General features: G+C 36.8%; 1 protein-coding gene across 1 annotated transcript in view; it reads left to right on the forward strand.

The window, feature by feature from the left end:
• Positions 1–8,992, forward strand: part of BMT2 (base methyltransferase of 25S rRNA 2 homolog) — a 166,605-nt gene extending 157,613 nt beyond the window's left edge. Inside the window, exon 5 of the mRNA XM_007944171.2 lies at positions 8,363–8,992. Within this exon, the coding sequence (XP_007942362.1) occupies positions 8,363–8,992 (630 nt within the window). The remainder of the gene's footprint in view (positions 1–8,362) is intronic.
• Positions 8,993–19,167: the final 10,175 nt, after the last annotated feature.

Consider the following 19,167-nt stretch of genomic DNA (forward strand, 5'->3'; position numbering starts at 1 on the left):
AAAAAAAAAAAGTTAAAAAAAAAAAAAAAGAAATGATAAGTATTCTTCTGCCCTTTGAGAACATCACAGTGAGTCCATTTTTTGTGATGTTGTAGTTTCTATTCAGCAAACCATTATGACCTCCTTATCAGCTCAAGCTTTCTTTTATCTTATTTCCATGATGTCAGGAGTTTAATTAAGGGTATTTTTTGAAGCTACATATTTTAGAGCAGGCAAATTCCTTATTTCTATCAGAAAAATAAGTGATATTTTTCTTGAATAACATAAATTTATGTTTGACAATTTACTTTTGATACAGCTCCAGGCACTATATTTAAGAAGATATTTAGAAGATCTAAATCAAACTTCTAGAGATGGACACTATGTTGTGTGAAGTGAGACGCACACTGAATGGGATTAGTGGTACATTAAACATTGGAGAAGAAAATTTAAAGCTATAGCAGTAAAATTATCCAAAGAGAAACACAGAAAAGAGAATTTTTAAAAAAATGAAAGAGTATCAGCAAGAAGTGAGATAATCAAGTGGCCAATTATAAGCATAACTGAAATTCCCCCAAATGGGTGGGTGGGGGGGATATATTTGAAGCAGTAATGGCTAAAATGTTTCCAGATTTGTTGAACACTATAAACTCTGGTGGCGTAGTGCCTAAGGCACTTGACTGCTAACAAGAAGGCTGGTGGTTCAAACCCACCATCCACTCCTTGGAAGGAAGGTTGGACAATCTACTTCCATAGTGATACCACCTCAGAAACCCAAGGAGGGGTCGCTATGAGTCGGGTCCAACTCAACAGCACATAACAACAACATAAACTCACAACTCCAAGACCTTCAACAAACTCCAAGTACAAGCATGTGAAACATGAAGAAAACTACAACAGGGCATGTTGTAATCAAATTCCTTAAAACCAGTAGTAAGAGAAAGTCTTACAAAACAGCTAGAGATTTAAAAACACACATTAAAATACTGAAATAAAAAAATCTGTTAACCTGTAATTTCATACCTAGTAAGAATACATTTCAAAACTGAAGGTTAAATAAACTTTTTCAGACATATCAAAACTGGAAGAATTCAGCATTAGCAAATTTGCATTACAAGAAATGTTAAAGGAGACATTCCCTTAGCCAGGTGAAAATACGGTTCTACAGAAATGAATGAAAAAGTGACATTTTATATATATGTTTTCCTATTATTTAAATATCTTTAGAAGATAATTGACTATTTAAACAAAAGTAATAATACAGAGTGGGGTTTTAAAAATATGTAAAATAAAATGTATATTATATTAGGAGAAATGGAAGTATACTATTTTAAGGTCCCTGGTGGCACGATGCCTAAGACAGAAGGTTGACAGTTCAAATCCACCAACCGCTGCATGGAAGGAAGATAGGGCAATCTACTTCCAAAAAGATTTACCACCTTGGAAACCCAGTGGGAGTGGCTATGAGTCAGAATCAACACAGTGGTAGTGGATTTTTGTTTTTTTTATACTACACATGAAGTAGTATATTACCACTTGAAGGTAAACTATGATAAATTAAAGATGAATACTATAAACCTGAAAACAACCACTGAAATAGAAAAAGAGTTATAGGTAATACATAACAAAGTCAAGATAAAATGGAATCATAAAATATATTAAACCCAACAGATAGCAGAAATAAGAAAACAAAGGGAACAATAAGCCTGTGTAACAAATAGGAAACAAATTGCGAGATTATAGATTTAAATCTAAACATGTCACTAATCACATGAAATGGAAATGACCTAAATATCTCAAAAGATAGAGATTATCAAATTGAATTGTAAAACAAGACGCAAGCATGTGCTGTCTATGAGAAACACTTCAATTATAAAGACACAAATAGATAAAAGCAGAAGACTGGCCAGCTAGTGTGGCTATATTAAAATCAACAAAATAGCATTCAAAGCAAGAATATTATCAGGGATAAAGATGGTCAGCTCTTAATGATAAGCAAATTATGCACCTAATAACAGAACTTCAAAATATATGAAGTAAAAACTGATAAAACAGCAAGAGAAACAGATACTAATAAGATTCTAGTTAGAGATTTTGATACCTCTCTCAGTGATTGATAGAACAAGTAGATAGAAAATCAGTAAGAACACAGAAAATGTGAAAAACACTATCACTTGACCTAATTGACATTATAAAGTTCTACATAAAAACAGCAGTCTACACATTTTTTTTTACAAATACAAGTGGAACATTTATCAATATTGCCCATATTCTGGATCATAAAACAAGTGTCAATAAATTTGAAAGAATTCATGTCATATAAAATATGCTCTCTAACCAGAATGAAATTAAATGAGAAACTCTAAAATTTGCAGGTATTTGGAAACTAAATCACATGCTTCTAAATAGTGCAGGGGTCAAAGAAGTATTCAAAAGGGAAGTCGAAACCTATTTTTGAAATAAAAGTAAATAAAAACATAAGAAACCAAAATGTGTGGAAGGCCCCTGACGTAGTACTTAATGAGAGCTCTGTAGTACTTAATGAGAGCTCTGGTGGTGTAGTGCCTGAGGCGTCTGACTGCTAACCAGAAGGCTGTTGGTTCAAACCCAGCAGCCACTCCTCGGAAGGAAGGTTGGGCAATCAACTTCCGTAGTGATACCACCTTAAAAACATAAGATATCAAAATGTGTGGAAGGCCCTTGAAATAATACTTAGGGAAGAATTTTAGTATTAAATGTCTTTATTAGAAAAGAAGAAAGGTTTAAAAAACTGAAATCAACTTTCAAATTAATGGAAATTAAAGAAGAAAACAGTAAATTCAAACTACAATATGTCTGTTAGACCATCCAGATGAATATGTGTCCACCTTGTCTGCCCACTATCAAGAATGAGAAACTATTCCTATCTTTGATCATTTATGTTAACTACTGCTACATGATGTTATTGTTATATGCCATGGAGTCTATTGCTACTCCTAGAGACCATTTAGGGTATAGTAGAACTGCCCCTTAAGGTTTTTTAGGCTGTAATCTGTACAGGAGGAGGTAATCAGTCTTTTCTCCTGCAGAACTGTTGGCGGGTTCGAAATGCTGACCTGAAGGTTAGTAACCAAGCGCTTAACTATTGCACCACCAGTGCTTCTTGCTATATGATACTGTTGTTGCTAGGTGCCATCATTTCAGTTCCAACACATAGCAACCCTGTGTACAGCAGAGTGAAACACTGGCCGGTCTTCCACTATCTTCACATTTATTGCTGTGTTTGAGACCATTGTTGTAGTCACTTGTGTCAGTCCATTTCATTGAGGCTCTTCCTCTTTTTTGCTGACCCTCTGCTTCACCAGCATGATGTCCTTCAGGGATTGGTCCCTCCTGATAAAGTACACGTACAAAGTACATGAGATGAAGTCTCGCCATCCTCATTGCCAAGTATTCTGGCTGTACTTCTAAGACAGATTTGTTCATTCGACTGGCAGTCCCTGCTCTGCAGCCCCATGATTAAGAGACATCGATTATTCTTCAGTTTTCCTTATTCATTGTCCAGCTTTCACATGCATACCCAAGCCAGAAAAGCCAAACTCACTGCCATTGAGTCTATTTTGACTTCTAGCGACCCCTCCTTGGGTTTCCAAGGTAGTATCACTATGGTGTAACCTTCCTTCCGAGGAGTGGCTGGTGGGTTTGAACCACCAGCCTTCTGGCTAGCAGTCAGATGCCTTAGGCACTACACCACATGCATATCAGGCAATTGAAAATTCCATGGCTTGGGTCAGGGGCACCTTAGTTACATCCATGCTGTAAAGAGGTTGTTGGCAGCATATTTGCCCAGTACAATATATTGTTTGATTTCTTAACTGCTGTTTTCATGGGTGTTAATTGTGGATCCAAGTAAAATGAAATCCTTGAAAATGCCACTGTTTTTTCCACTTATTTTGATGTTGCTTATTCGCCAGTTGTGAGGACTTTTGTTTTATGTTGAGGTATAGTCCATACTGAAAGCTGTAGCCTTTCATCTTCATCAGTGAGTATTCTGCTTCAAGTCCTTATCACTTTCAGTATGCAAGGTTGTGTCATCTGCATATTGCAGGTTATAAATAAGCCTTCCTCCAATCCTGATGCCACAATCTTCTTACAGTTCAGCTTCTTGAATTATTTACTCAGAATACATATTGAATAAATATTGTGAAAGGATACAACCCTGATGCTCACCTCTCTTGATTTTAAACCTGCAATATCCCATTGTTCTGTTCAAACAATGGCCTCTTGGTCTGTGTACCATTTTTGCATAAGCACAAGTCTTCTGTCCTTCCTGTTCTTCACAGTGTTATTCATAATTTGTTGTCCACACAGTCTAATGCCCTTGCACAGTAAAAACACAGGTAAACATCTTTCTGTAGTCTCTGCTTTCAAACAAGATCATTCAGACACCAGCAGTGATAGTGCTCGTTCCACAGAGTCCTCTGAATCCAGCTTGATATTTTGGCAATTCCCTGTTGATATACTGCTACAACCATTTTTGAATTATCTTCAGCAAAATTTTACTTGCATGTGATATTAATGATATTGTTCAATAATTTCTGCATTCTGTTATATCACCTTTCTTTGAAATAGGCACAGATAAAGATCTCTTCCAATCAGTTGGCCAGGAGTCTGTCTTCCAAATTTCTTGGCATAGACAAGTAAGCACTTGCAGCTTTGTATCCAGTTGTGGAAACATCTCAGTTCGTACTCTGTCAGTTCCTGGAGGCTTGTTTTTCACCAGTGCCTTCAATGGAGCTTGAACTTCTTCCTTCAATACTGCTGGTTCTTGATCATATCCTACCTCCTGACATGGTTGAACATCGACTAGTTCTTTTTGGTACACTGACTCTGTGTATTCTTTCCATCTTTTTTATGTGTCCTGCCTTGGTCAATATTTTGCCCATAGAATTCTTCAGCATTGCAAGTTGAGGCTTGAATTTTTTCTTTACTTCTTTCAGCTTGAGAAATGCTGAGCATGTGTTCTTCCCTTTTGATTTTTGTTTAGGTTACCTAGTGCCACTCTGACAAGAATACACTACAAATTGGATTGTTACACAAACAGTTTATTCTTTTACAGTTTTGGAGGCTTTAAGTCCAAGTTCAAAGTGCCAGACTCTAGGGGCTGTATGAAAGTCCCTTGACCTTGGGCTTCAGCTCTGCCTCTTGTTCCTGGCCCACTGAAGCTAGAGGCATCTCTTCACTCAGGCAGCTACTGGCTGCTGAGGCTAACAAGCCCAAGGTTGACGGATAAAATGGCACAGTCCCAATGTTACTGAACAATACAGCAGGCCATTGATTCAAGTCCATTGAAAGTGCCAAAATTGGCAGAGCATGGCAGGCTGCTGAACAACGACTTGGCTACATGCAGGGTTCAAGCATGCCATAAGCTTGAGACCATTCCCACAGCTGCTGCTTATATGGGAAGCAGACCACATCCCTAAAGCAGCTACACAGTTGCTTGTGGTAGATCCCACCATGGAGCTGATTGCCAGTCTCATCATGGGGAATAACTACCACCAGCTGCCCAACCACTCAACTAGGCCCAGCCAAGTTGACACACAGCCTTAACTACCACAATTTTCCAACTTCAAGTCTTTGCACATTTCATTATAACTCTTTAGTTTGTCTTCTGGAGCTTCCTTTTGAGATCTGTCCAGCTCTTTTATTTTATCATTTCTTCCTTTTGTTTTAGCTACACTATATTCAAAAGCAAGCTTCAGAGTCTCTTCTGACATCCATTGGTCTTTTCCTTCTTTCTGTCTTTTTAGTGATCTTTTGCTTTCTTCATGTATAATGTCCTTGATGACATCCCACAACTCTTCGAGTCCTTAGCTCCTAGTGTTCAGTGTGTCATATGTGTTCTTGAGATGGTTGCTAAATTAAGGTGGGATAAACTCAAGGTGATATTTTGGCTCTCAAAGATATGTTTTACTTTTCTTCAGCTTCATTTGAACTTGCATATTAGCAATTAATGGTCTTTCTACAGTCAGCACCTGGCCTTACTTTGATGGATGATATTTGAACTTCTCCATCATCTCTTGTTCTACAAATATAGTCAGTTTTATTCTTGTATTACTTCATCCAGTGTATATGCAGTGATTAAGTCATTCTTGTAAATTCTGTCTTGTGATCTCCAGCACCATTTCTATCACCAAGGCCCTATTTTCCAACTACCAAAGCTGCTGCTTTGTTTTCAGCCTTTGCATTCCAGTCTCCAGTAATTATCAGTGCATCTTGGTTGTATGTTTGATCAGTTTCAGACTACAGAAGTTGGTAAAAATCTTCAGTTTCTTCATCTTTGGCATTAGTGACTGGTGCTTAATAAATAATAGTTGCATCAACTGGTCTTCATTGTATGGGTATGGATATTATCCTATCACTGACAGTATTGTCCTTAAGGTTAAATCTAGATAGGTTCTTTTAGACAACAAATGCAATGCCATTCCTTTCCAATTTGTCATTCCCAACAGAGTGGACCAAATAATTGTCCCATTTAGAATGGCCAAAACCAGTCTATATCAGTTCACAAATGCCTAGAGTATCTATCTTTATGTGTTCCATTTCATTTTTTACTATTTCAGTTTTCCTAGATTCATACTTCATATAGTCTGCATTCCAGTATTTATGGATGGTTGCAGCTGTTTCTTTTCATTTTGTGTCGTGCTTCATCAGCAAATGAAGGTCCTGAAAGCTTTATTCCATCCATGTCAGTAAAGTCAACTCGACTTTGAGGAGTCAGCTCTTCCCCAGTGGTATTTTGAGTCCTTTCCAAGCTGAAGGTCTCGTCTTCTATCACTATATCAGACAGTGTTCTGCTGCTATTTATAAGCTACTTTTTTTTTTTTTTTCCACTGGCCACTTTTTCAAGAAATAGATCAGTGGATCCCTCTTCCTAGTCTGTGTGAATCTAGAAGCTTCACTGAAAACTGTTCACCATGAGTGATTCTGGTGATATTTGAAGTACCAGTGGCATAGTTTCCAGTATCACAGCATCATATAAGCCACCACAGTATGACAAACTGACAGATTATGATGATGATGATACATAATAAGAGTGACTAATTTTTATCTAATTTTATAGTCTTATTCAGGATCATTTTCATAGAGTTCTGATATTCATCAGATTAGGTAGTTGATCCCATGGCCATTTGACTAAGTTAATTAAATGCAATATGTAGATTGTTTCAAACCAGTGAGTAAGTATTTTTATTATTTTATTTTCATTGTGATTTTGGTGAAAGTTTATAGAGCAAATTCATTTTCCATACAGCAGCTCACATACACTTTGTCTCATGACATTGTCTGCAGTTTCCCACAGTGCAACAGATCCCTTTCCACTTCCTCCCTGTATCCTTCCCTCCTATGTACTCCTGCCATCCAGGCTTTCTCCCTGTGCACACACAGCGCTTCTATTCTCCCATGGTTGATCTCTTCAAGGAGTGTATCTCCCTAATATAAATGTTCAGCTCGTATGCCTGTCTTTTGTTTGGCTGGAAGCCACAGGAGTGAGTTCAATTCCAGGCCTGAAGGGCAGCTAGGGGCTGTAGTCTCAGGGGTTCCACCAGGCTTTTACAAGACCAGCAAACCTGTCAAATCAGTGAATAACTTTTTAATAAAATGAAGGTAATATTACAATTACTTTTTAAGATGGGTAAGGTAAATGGTTTAAAAGACCTTCTCATGATCTTGAAAAGTTGTGTTATCATTCTTCTTGTACAAATTTTATAATGTTTCCTTCATTATACTTTTTGACTTTGAATCATCTTTAATTCATGGTATTATTTATATTAAAGTTGTTTCTATATTAGCCTTTTTTTTTTGAAACTGTAAATGACGATGTATTAGTATAGACATGACTTAAGATTAGAAATAAATGAATTGCTTTTGAAAACTCTTACCCCAACCAAATTTCAAATAAACTCTTAGGATTTTTTTAAATTATGTATATGTGAAAATTATTTCTAATTCCAAATTTATTGTTGGTCCAAAATACATTTTTTAAAAATAAGGACTAGAAATTCTCTGATGTTAATTGCTTTTTAAGTCCCTGGGTGGTGCAGACTTTTTGCAGTTGACTACTAACCTGAAGGTTGGTGATTTTATTCTAAGTGACCATGGATCAGAATCAACTCAACTGCAAAAGCCTGGTTGTTGTTTTTTTTTTAATCTTAATTGCTGTTTGAGATTTTTGTGAGTTCATGTTTTGGTTGAGTAAATTTGTATAAGCTTAATAATTTGCAAGGAAAAGTGCATAATCAAACCTGGAATTACATAGAAATGCTGTCTGTCTGTGAGATAGTCTATTAGATAAGGTGAAAGTAGTTTTGAAGTTTTTAATTTGCCTTGTTTTCCCTTTCTGCAGAGTGTCTATAAATGTGACTTCCTGAACTTACAGCTTCAGCAGCCACTCCAGCTTGCACAGGATGCTATAGATGCCTTTTTGAAGCAGCTGAAAAACCCCATTGATTCTCTTCCTGGAGAACTTTTCCATGTTGTTGTTTTCTCTCTCCTTCTTTCTTATTTTCCATCACCTTACCAGCGATGGATATGCTGCAAGAAAGCTCATGAACTGTTAGTGTTGAATGGTTTGCTACTTATCATCACACCCGATTCCTCCCATCAGAACCGCCATGCTATGATGATGAAAAGCTGGAAGATTGCTATAGAGTCCCTGGGCTTTAAACGTTTCAAGTATTCAAAATTTTCACATATGCATCTGATGGCATTTAGGAAAATCTCCCTAAAAACTACAAGTGACTTGGTTAGTAGGAACTACCCAGGAATGTTATATATTCCTCAAGATTTCAACAGTGTAGAAGATGAGGAATATTCTAACTCTTCTTGCTATGTTCGATCAGATATGGAAGATGAACAGCTAGCATACGGTTTTACAGAGCTCCCTGATGCTCCATATGACTCAGATTCTGGAGAAAGTCAAGCCAGCTCGATTCCTTTCTATGAGCTAGAAGATCCTATATTACTTTTAAGTTAATCAAAAAGCAAAGACCCTTGAAGTCCAGACTCCTAAACTAATTGCTTACACTAATTGGAAATACTAATATGAGCTCAGTACTTAAAACCTGTTTGCATATAAGAATTGCAGAAGTTTACAGAGTGTGCTATTTTTTTCTACTTCTCAATTTTAAAATGTATTCTTATATAGGAGCTGTGACTCCTGTCCTAGCAAAAACCACTGATCCTTTACCATTTAGCACCAAGATATTGTAGAAAGGTACCTTTTTCTCGTCAGTGCTGTCATGGAAAATGAAGCACAATTTGATCTGTATTTTCCTTCAACTTCTCAATGTTGATGTTAAACCATTGCAATGGGAAACTTTTAGATGTGTAGAAAGCCTACGGTTGCACTTTGATGACTTACAAGTTAAACGTGACACAGAGATTGCTTTAGCTTGATGATGCACTTGTCTCCGCACTCCCCTCAACTAAATTGTTGTCAGCAGCAGAAAGCCATTTTTGCTGATGATCCAATATTTCCTGAATTTTTTGGAATTGGTGATAATTCAATTTATCCTTCTTTCTTCTGTTATAAAAGCACATTTGACAGCATCAGACAGAGAGACATTTCCCCAAAATTATGTATTCTAGTTTCATTAGCACAATATAATAAACACCATTGCCAAAGTAGTATTTTGGATCTCGGTGTTAGATATATTTATCTGTGAAAGTTCACGTCTACCTTTTTTTACTCTAGGTTTATTCACAAACTCTTCTATTTAAGCAAGGAACAATACAGTACTCAATACTGACCTAAAACACCTTTGTGAAAGGGTTTGCACTTGTAAAGAGAGCTTATGTTCTAACTAGACCAAATTTGAGAAAGTCCTCGCCTTTCCGTTAAGAAGGTGCTGCTGCACTACAAGTCTGGAATTATATAGAAAAGTATAAAATTAACCCTCTGCTGATAATCTCATAAAATGATTTTGACCTTTGGTATTCTAATTTCCATCTAAATCCTAGCAGAAATTTTTCATTCAATAAGCAAACCATTAGTGGACAACCATTAGTTGGCATTGAGAAATGTCATTTGTCTTTCTGAATCAGAAGCAAATGATTAAGGAGAAATGTATGTCCAAACAAGACAAGATTGGTTTTAAACAGCTAAGAACATTTATCTTTGACACATTATCTTGTCAGCCAGCAATTGTCATGTAAACAGTCATTTTTAAGAGTGCCACTGTGTGGATTTTTTTTCAAGTGGTTATTACATTAAAATTACCTCATACTGAGGTTTTTGCACTGAAATAGCACAGTTTCAGATTTCATGGTTAATGTGTCTGTGTGTGTATGTGTGTGTGTGCCTTTTTAAAGGAAACTTGCAAAAGTAGTTGATCCTGAATTTCATAAACTGCACTTCTTTACTCTGGTAAAACTGATGTCTTTGTGCTTATTGTGAATTGCTGTAGTTAACTTTGAATGTCGAACTTTATTTAGAAATATAAAATTTACTCTTTACGACATAAAAGTTTAGCATGTGTATTTGCTATTTCAGATTAAATTTCACATGCTAAATGAATGAAAGGAACAAGTTGTAATTAACCCAAAAAAACTCATTCCACTAAATGCAATAAATATTGATTGCTCAGATATACCAGAAATAACCTGAAATTTTCCATTTACTTTCAGTAGCATAAGATTTCCATAAAAACCATGATTGACTTTTTCAGTTAAGCACTACAGGGTCATGTCTTATAACTCCCCCAAAAGGAATAAAGTGCTGTGTTGAGGCTAACACAGAACCGTGTTTTGATAATACCTTTTTAACATACTATTTTATTGTCTTTGATTTGCCTAAATGTAACATTAATAGCAAAGAAAGCGATGAAAGTATCAAATGAAAGTGCTTTGAAAGTAAATGAAAACAGTGCTTTTGAGGAGTTAGTGTAAGTGTGACCTTGGAGTTAGCCTTTTTGTTACAGCTAAAATGTTGGTGCTATAAATTCTTCTGATTGTTTACAGATGTCGATTCTGCTTATGCTCCAAAGTGTGCATGATGTATTTTAAGTAGTACTTTAAAGAAAAATCTCTTTATAAAACCTATTACCACTTAGTATAAATTTATTTGGATTTATAAATATTGTTTGTTACTGTAAATTCAGCTTATTCAGTTTAGGTTGGCACAGGATTTAAATGAGTACATATACCACCAAAGCCAATTCAGTGTGTAAGTGTTGAAAATATAAGCAGTTACGAGGCTTGGTGACAGATTATATATGTAATGACAAGAAAAGTTAATGGGACCTCCTAATACTATATGGGTACTCTAAAGAATGATTTCATTTGAATATAAAGAAGTTGAGGGGCCTCCTGTCACACTGACAGCAGGATTCTCCAAAATAATTTGGTGTTTCAGAAACAAATGATGGCTCTTTGGTTGTATTCTTCAGGATCATGACTAGATCAAGTGGTTTATACCATCATTGCCACATTGGGGAGGTGGCATAACAGAAAATGTATGTTTGTGTTTGTATTTTTTCACATTTTGTGAGCAAAGCACATTTATTAAAAATTTTAAATTTTCTAATATTCTTTGTTTATTACTTGTAAACTGAAAGTGTTGTTGTCTTTGACTTAAGTATTCCATTAAGTGATTTCAAAATTAGCAAACAATTTAGTTAGAACTTGAATTCATTTTACAATTTCCCAACTGGGTTTCATCTAGTTAAGTTCTTATTTTCATAAATATATTCACTGAGGCCCAGAGAGGTCAAGTGACTTCCCCATTGCCATACATTGCCATGCTTTTTATGGCAGAACCAGGGCCACAGCATACATTCTGATTTATTATGTGTCACCCATATCATACTCTACTTCCTTGGAAAGTTAATTTTGTCAGTGATAATTTAGTTAAATATGCCATCTATTTCAGGGTAGCAAAAGGCAGTCTCAAATATGGACAGGAGTTCTTCATGGAGCAAATATGTGAACTCTACCTCTATGCTGGGGAGACAGCAAGGATCTGGTTGGTCACAGGCCTCTGCTTTGATGGAGCTTATGATCTAATGGAGAAGACAGTTATCTATAGGTATTTAATACCTGTCATTGGGATTACTGCCTACTGATCCTACAGCTTTATCCTATTTATATCACTTAATTTGTTTCCCCAAAACAGAGCAGAAGGCAAAAAATGTTCAAACACAGCAAAAAAAAAAAAAAAAAAAATTTAGCAAATTATAAACATACTGTGGAAAAGAGGAATCTATTGTTCATCTCCCTTTAAAAAAATGCAAGCTAAATATAAATTCACTGATTATAAAAGGTAGCAAAAAAAATGGAATCAAGCTTTGACTCCATTCGTTCAAACTTTTTTGAGCAATAGTACTGCAATGCAGTACAGACGTGGCCTTGGCCAGTATTCTTTCTCAAATTCTGTTCTATAACACATCTCTATTTGGTTGTGTTTACAGAGACAGGATAAAAATATAAAGGAAAGTCAGAAAAACAATCATTGTTTCCAAATTGCCACAGGCCTTTTCACTAGATATCTAAGAACATTCTTCCCAAAGCCAGCATAGATGAAATATTTCTTAGAAATAGGGTAAATGGATGATGTCTGAAAAGAAGAAGTAGGAGTCTCTGGGTGATGCAGAGTTGACACACACTGCTGCTGGCCAGAAGGCTGGAGCTTTAAAAAGGCCTGGAGATCCTCTTCCCGAAAAGCCAGCCATTGAACAGTTCCACTCTGACACGCATGGAGTCGTGAGTTGGAATTGACTCCGTGACTGCTGGGTTAGGCAGGCCATGTCCCTGGAGCTTGCCTGTGAGAAGGAAAAAAACATGGGAAACAGACTTGAAAGAGTAAGTGGGCCGAACTGCCTAACTGTAAAAGGAGCTCTATGTTCGCCAGTCCCATTGAAGCATTAGTTCAGATTAAAGGATCAGAGCTCAGGTTACCATGGATAATAGGGTCCTGGGATTTGAAAGTAAGAAGATAACGTTTTGATAGGGAGGAAAGGATAATATCGAGCTTATGCAACCAAAAGTATTACCAAGTGGAAGACCTTGTTGGCCTGGAGAACAGAGCCAATTAGAGTGAAAAGATACAGAACGGGAGATAGGGTGTCACAAACCATACAAACCGTCTCTTCAGTCTGGCTTGTGGCTGGCACCCTTTGGATACATACTGAACTGTTTGTGTCAATTTTATATCTCAAGAAGTTCAAGTATTACAAATAATTATAGGTGGATAGTAAGGCTTTATAGATTTTCACTTCCCACAAAATGTGAAGCATGAGATTCAGAAGTGAGCAAGCACAGATTTCTGACATAATGTTTAAATTGTATATTGTATTATTTAGGACTTGAACTGCACCAGGGACTATAGGAGATAGATGTCTCCTCTGATCTTCAGAAAGTGACAATATAGCTTAAGAGGGGAAAAAAAGTACATTAGCTTTAATACAAGGCAGCAGATTAAAACGTCAACATTACAGAATATGAATGATACCTCCCGTACTCGAGCATATGGTGAGATCTATCACTCACATCTGTTTACTTGATCTTTTGGGCACACATCATAACCGGTCTAAATGCAATTTATTTAAATATGGGTATCCCTCATAATTAAAGTGGCAAATAGAAATGAGTTGAACCCTCCTACTTCTCTCTCCTCAGAAGGAAGGTTGGGCAATCTACTTACGTAGTGATACTGCCTCGGCAACCCAAGGAAGGGTCGCTATGAGTCGGGTCCGACTCAACGGCACGTAACAACAACCTCTCCAAGCCAGTATCCTACCACTCTCCTTCACCCTCTACGTAAAGGTCCTTAAAAAAACATAACAAATGAACGAAAAACCTGGTCGCCTTTGCAGTAGCTTGTCCCTCTGCCTAGAATTTGTTCCCCTTTATATTTGCATGGCTAGTTCATTTTCTTTCTTTTTCTTTTCAGGTTTTAGTTTAAACATCGCACCTTCAAAGGGACCTTACCAGTCCACACAATCTAGTTTCTTCACATCACCTTAGTTAAAACCTCTGTAGAGCTTTAATTGTGTGTGATTAAGTGAATTCCAACTCAGTATATACTGAGTGACACTCTAGGACAGAGTAGAACTGCCCTATAGGGTTTCCTAGGCTGTAATCTTTATGGGAGCAGGTCTCCAGGTCTTGTCTTCTGCAGAGTAGCTGATGAGTGTGAACACTGACCTTTTGGTTAGCAGCCAACGGCTTAATCATTGCACCACTAGGGTTATTTTATAGCTCATACCTGACATTTATCTTTTTCCTTGTTTATTTATGTACATGGGCAAAGACCTCATCTTTTCTGTATCTTTATCTTCAGCTTAAAAAAATGCCTTGCCTTTTGGCAAACCAAAAATAAAAACAAAGTCACTGCTGTGGAGTTGATTCTGACTCATAGCAAGTTCTCCTTGGGTTTCTGAAGCAGTTTCTCTATGGAAGTAGTTGCCCCGTCTTCCATCCAAGGACTGGCTGGTGAGTTTGAACCACTAGCCTTCTGGTTACCAGTCAAATGCCTTAGGCACTATGCCACCATGACAGTGATTGGTAAATATTTGCAAATGAATTAATTTTGTCATAAAATGGAACTGAGATGATGCTCCAACATCTTTAAACATTTTGAGGTAATGTGGTGCTTTTTTGTATTATTTAGTTTTTCACTTAACACATTTTGAATATTTTAACCAGGCATTGATACATTTTCATATTTTCTATTTTTCTCACCTATGAATTCCAAGAATGATGTAAAAGATAACCAAGTTCACTACAATCTAGTATGCATTTTAGTGAGCTAATCATTACTAAACAACTATTACGTATCATCTATTGTGCTAAAACCAAAAACCAAACCAAACTCACTAACGTTGGGTCAGACCAACTCATACCAACACCTACCTGGGTTTATGAGGCGGTATCACTAAGGAAGTAGATTGCCCAGTCTTCCTTCTGAGGAGTGGCTGGTGGGTTTGAAACACCGGCCTTCTGGTTAGCAGTCAAATGCCTTAGACACTACACAACCAGAGATCCAGATAGCCCGAGACATATCCCTAAATTGTATGTAGCAGATTCATCCACTAGGAAATTCTTCCAAACAGGTGATTTGACCTAATCTGTGTATGAGATGAATATCAAGCTTCTAAGCATGGAAAATGAATTTGCTGTATACTTTTACCCAAATCACAATACAAATTAAAAAAGAAATTGATGGAATTTAAAAACAGTTTCTGAAATAATACACAATGAAAAAATTATCATAACTAGTATTAACAGATATTTCCTTTAAATATTTCTCAAATTAACCATCTTTATATACTTAATGGTGAACATATTAGAAGATTCTCTATTAAAGTCAGGAATATGACAAGAAAACCTACTTTCGCCATTTATTTAAAATTGGCCAAAATTTATAAATAGTGCTTTAAAATATGATTCAGAAATAAAATAAATATGATTCAGGAGTAAGAAAGTAAATGAGTTATAATCATTTTCAGAAAATATTACTAAATAAAATACTTAAAAATTAATTTGGTGAGATGGCCAAATAAAAAAAGTAACAGTGTATTTTCTATAAATTGGTACTCTATTAGAAAATATACACAATATCAATGCAAATTAAAAAAAAAAAAACACTGCCATTGAGTCATTTCCAACTCCTAGTGAACCTGTAGGACAGAGTAGAACTTGCACATAGGATTTCCAAGGCTGAAAAGCAGACTGCCTCTTCTCTTTATCATGGATCTGCTGGTGAGTCCAAACTGCCAATCCTTTGGTTAGCAGCCAAATAATAACCACTGCAGTACCAGAGCTCCTATCAATGCAAATATAATGCAGAAATACCCACTTCCTATGTTGCATCCAGACAAATAATAGAAAATGTGTTTTATATGATTTAATATGAATATACTCACTGCTATCAAGTTGGATCTGACTCATAGCGACCCCTCCTTGGGTTTCCCAGGTGGTGTCACTATCAAAATAGGTGGCCCAACTTCCTTCCGAGGGGTGGCTGGTGGGTTTGAACCACCAGCCTTCTGGTTAGCAGTCAAATGCCTTAGGCACTATGTCATCAGAGCTCCCAAAATATGAATATAGCTACATTAAATATTAAAGTGGACCGGAAAAATGTGATTACTCTTTCAATAAGGAATACCACCTCGGAAACCCAAGGAGGGGTCGCTATGAGTCGGGTCCGACTCCACAGCAGCCAGCCAGCCAACGTACTAGCCAGGTTTTTCTTTTTTTTTTTTTCCATAGTTTCTTTATAACATTCCTTATTCCTTTCTTTTGAAATGTCTGTTGTACTTTTGCGATTTTCTATTTTTCATTTTATCACATTTCCTTCATCTTTTGAGGATATTAAAAATAGATGGTTTAACTATTGTTCTGAATTCTCATTGTACTCTATTTCATGAGCTAGTAAGTTGTTTCTTTTGTTGAATTTATGTCTTTCCCGGTGCTGACTTTCTTCAGTTACAGAAATTTCTGTTTTCTACAGTAGCTTCCTGCTGTGATCCTGACACCTTCCTGCTTGGTCTCTTGCAGATCTCCCTTACTGGTATTGTTTTTCTTTGAGTAAAGATATAGGCACTATTTAGGGTATATAAAAATCTCTAAAACCTAGGGGGGAAAAAAGGAGCTCTGGTAGCATAGTGCCTAAGGCACTTGAATGCTAACCAGAAGGCTGGTGGTTCAAACCCACCAGCCACTCCTTGGAAGGAAGATGGGGCAATCTACTTCTGTAGTGATATCGCCTCAGGAACCCAAGGAGGGGTCACTATGAGTCGGGTCCGACTGCACGGCACATAACAACAATAACAGGAAAAAAAGACCTGACCAACGAAAGAAAGGGAATCAAATTAACATCATACTTTTCATCAGTATCTTTGGATTGCAAGAAGACAAGAATGCATTACCTTCAAAATGTGAAAGGAATATAAGCAAAATATTTTTTTGTAAAAATTTTTTTGCTGCCATAAATGTAGTTCACTGCCAATGGAAGCATAAAATGGTTCTTTCTGATAAGAAAATTTGCAGTCTGAGTTCAGAATCTTAAAAATGTTTATATTTTTTAACATATCTAGAAATCCAGTCCAAGATGATAATCAACATGCCATACAGAATAAGTAAAATGAGCCCAAATGCTCAGTTTTATATTATTTTTGATAGCAAAAATTAAAACATACTAAATATTCAAAATACTTAGAAGGGCTAACTAAATCATGCTTCAGCCTTATGATAAAATACTTGCCATCATTAGTATAGGAGAAGGCTTATGAAATAAGGTGCATCAGTTAAAATAGCAAAGCAAAAGTGGTTCAAACAATAATTGTGTATATTATCTCCATAAGAAATTAAGTGAGATAGTTCAGAAACTCAAAGACTGCTTATTGTCTACCAATATTTAAACTCCCCTCTTGGGAGCTCTGGTAGCATAGTGCCTAAGGCACTTGACTGCTAACCAGAAGGCCGGAGGTTCAAACCCACCAGCCACTCCTTGGAAGGAAGATGGGGCAATCTACTTCCGTAGTGATACTGCCTCGGTAGCCCAAGGAGGGGTCACTATGAGTCGGAGCTGACTCAATGGCACCATAACAACAACACACAACTTCTTGAGAAATAGAACCTTGATTTTTAGATGGGCACATGGCCATCAAAAAAAATCATCACATGTTCCAGACTCTCTAAATACTAAATACTAATCAATGACATATGATCGAGAAACAATGATACTGAAGGAAGAAGTCAAAGCAGAACAGAAGGAATTGGCATAAAAAACAAAGCTCCAGGAATTGATGGAATACCCACTGAGGTGTTTCAACAAACAGATGCTGTACTGGCTCATCAATGCCAAGAAATTGGAAGACAGCTACCTGGCCAACTGACGGGAAGAAATTCACATTTGTACCCATTCCAAGGAAGGTGATCCAACAGATTGTGGAAATTAGCAAATAATACCATTATCACTCACAAGTAAAATTTTTCTGGAGATAATTCAAAAAGGGTTGCAGCAATATATTGACAGGGAACTTCCAGAAATGCAAGATTCAGAAGAGGATGTGAAACAAGGGATAGCATTTATAATGTCAGATGGATCTTGGCTCAAAGCAAAGAATACAAGAAAGATGTTTACTTGTGTTTTATTGACTATGTAAAAGCATTTGACCATGTGGATCATAACAAATCAGGATAACACTAAGAAAAAAGGGAATTCCAGAAAATTAAATTATGCTCATGAGAACCTGTACATAGAACAGGAGGCTGTCATTCAAATGGAACAAAGGGATACTGCATGGTTTAAAATCAGGAAGGGAGTGCATTAGGGTTGTATCCTTTCACTGTACTTATTCAATCTGTATGCTGAGCAAATAATCCAAGAAGCTGGACTATATGAAGAACACAGCATCAGGATTGGAAGAAGACTCATTAACAGCCTGTGACATGTAGACAACACAACATTGCTTGCTGAAAGTGAAGATGACTTGAAGCACTTACTGATGAAGATTAAAGACTACAGTCTGCAGATGGATTACACCTCAACATAAAGAAGAAGAAAAAAAAAATCCTCACAACTGGACCAATAAGAAGCATCATGATAAATGGAGAAAAGATTGAAGTTATCAAAGATTTCATATTACTTGGATCCACAATCAACACCAATGGAAGCAGCAGTCAAAAAATGCATGAATTGCACTGGGCAAATCTGCTGCAAAAGACCTTTTTAAAGTACTGAAGAGTAAAGATGTCTCTTTGAAGACTAAGGTGCACCTAACCCAAGCCATGGTATTTTCAATCACCTCATATGCATGTGAAAGCTGGACAATTAATAAGGAAGACTGAAGAAGATGCTTTTGAGTTGTGATGTTGGCGAAGAATACTGAAAGTACCATGGACTGCCAAAAGAGCTAACAGATCTGTCCTGGAAGAAATGCAGACAGAATGTTCCTTGAAAGAGAGAGGGGCCAGACTTCATCTCACCTATTTTGGTCATGTTGTCTGATGGAACCGTTCCCTGGAAAAGGATGTCATACATGGTAAAGTGGAGGATCAGGGAAAAAGGGGAAGGTCCTCAATGAGATGGATTGACACAGTGGCTGCAATGATGAGCTCAAGTATAGTGAGAACTGTGAGGCTGGTGCGGGGCTAGGCAGTGTTTTGTTCTGTTGTCCATGGGGTCACTATGAGTCAGAGCTGACT

Source organism: Orycteropus afer, unplaced genomic scaffold (genome assembly GCF_000298275.1).
Source record: "Orycteropus afer afer isolate SDZICR_OR568_19922 unplaced genomic scaffold, OryAfe1.0 scaffold00007, whole genome shotgun sequence".
Classification (NCBI taxonomy): domain Eukaryota; kingdom Metazoa; phylum Chordata; class Mammalia; order Tubulidentata; family Orycteropodidae; genus Orycteropus; species Orycteropus afer.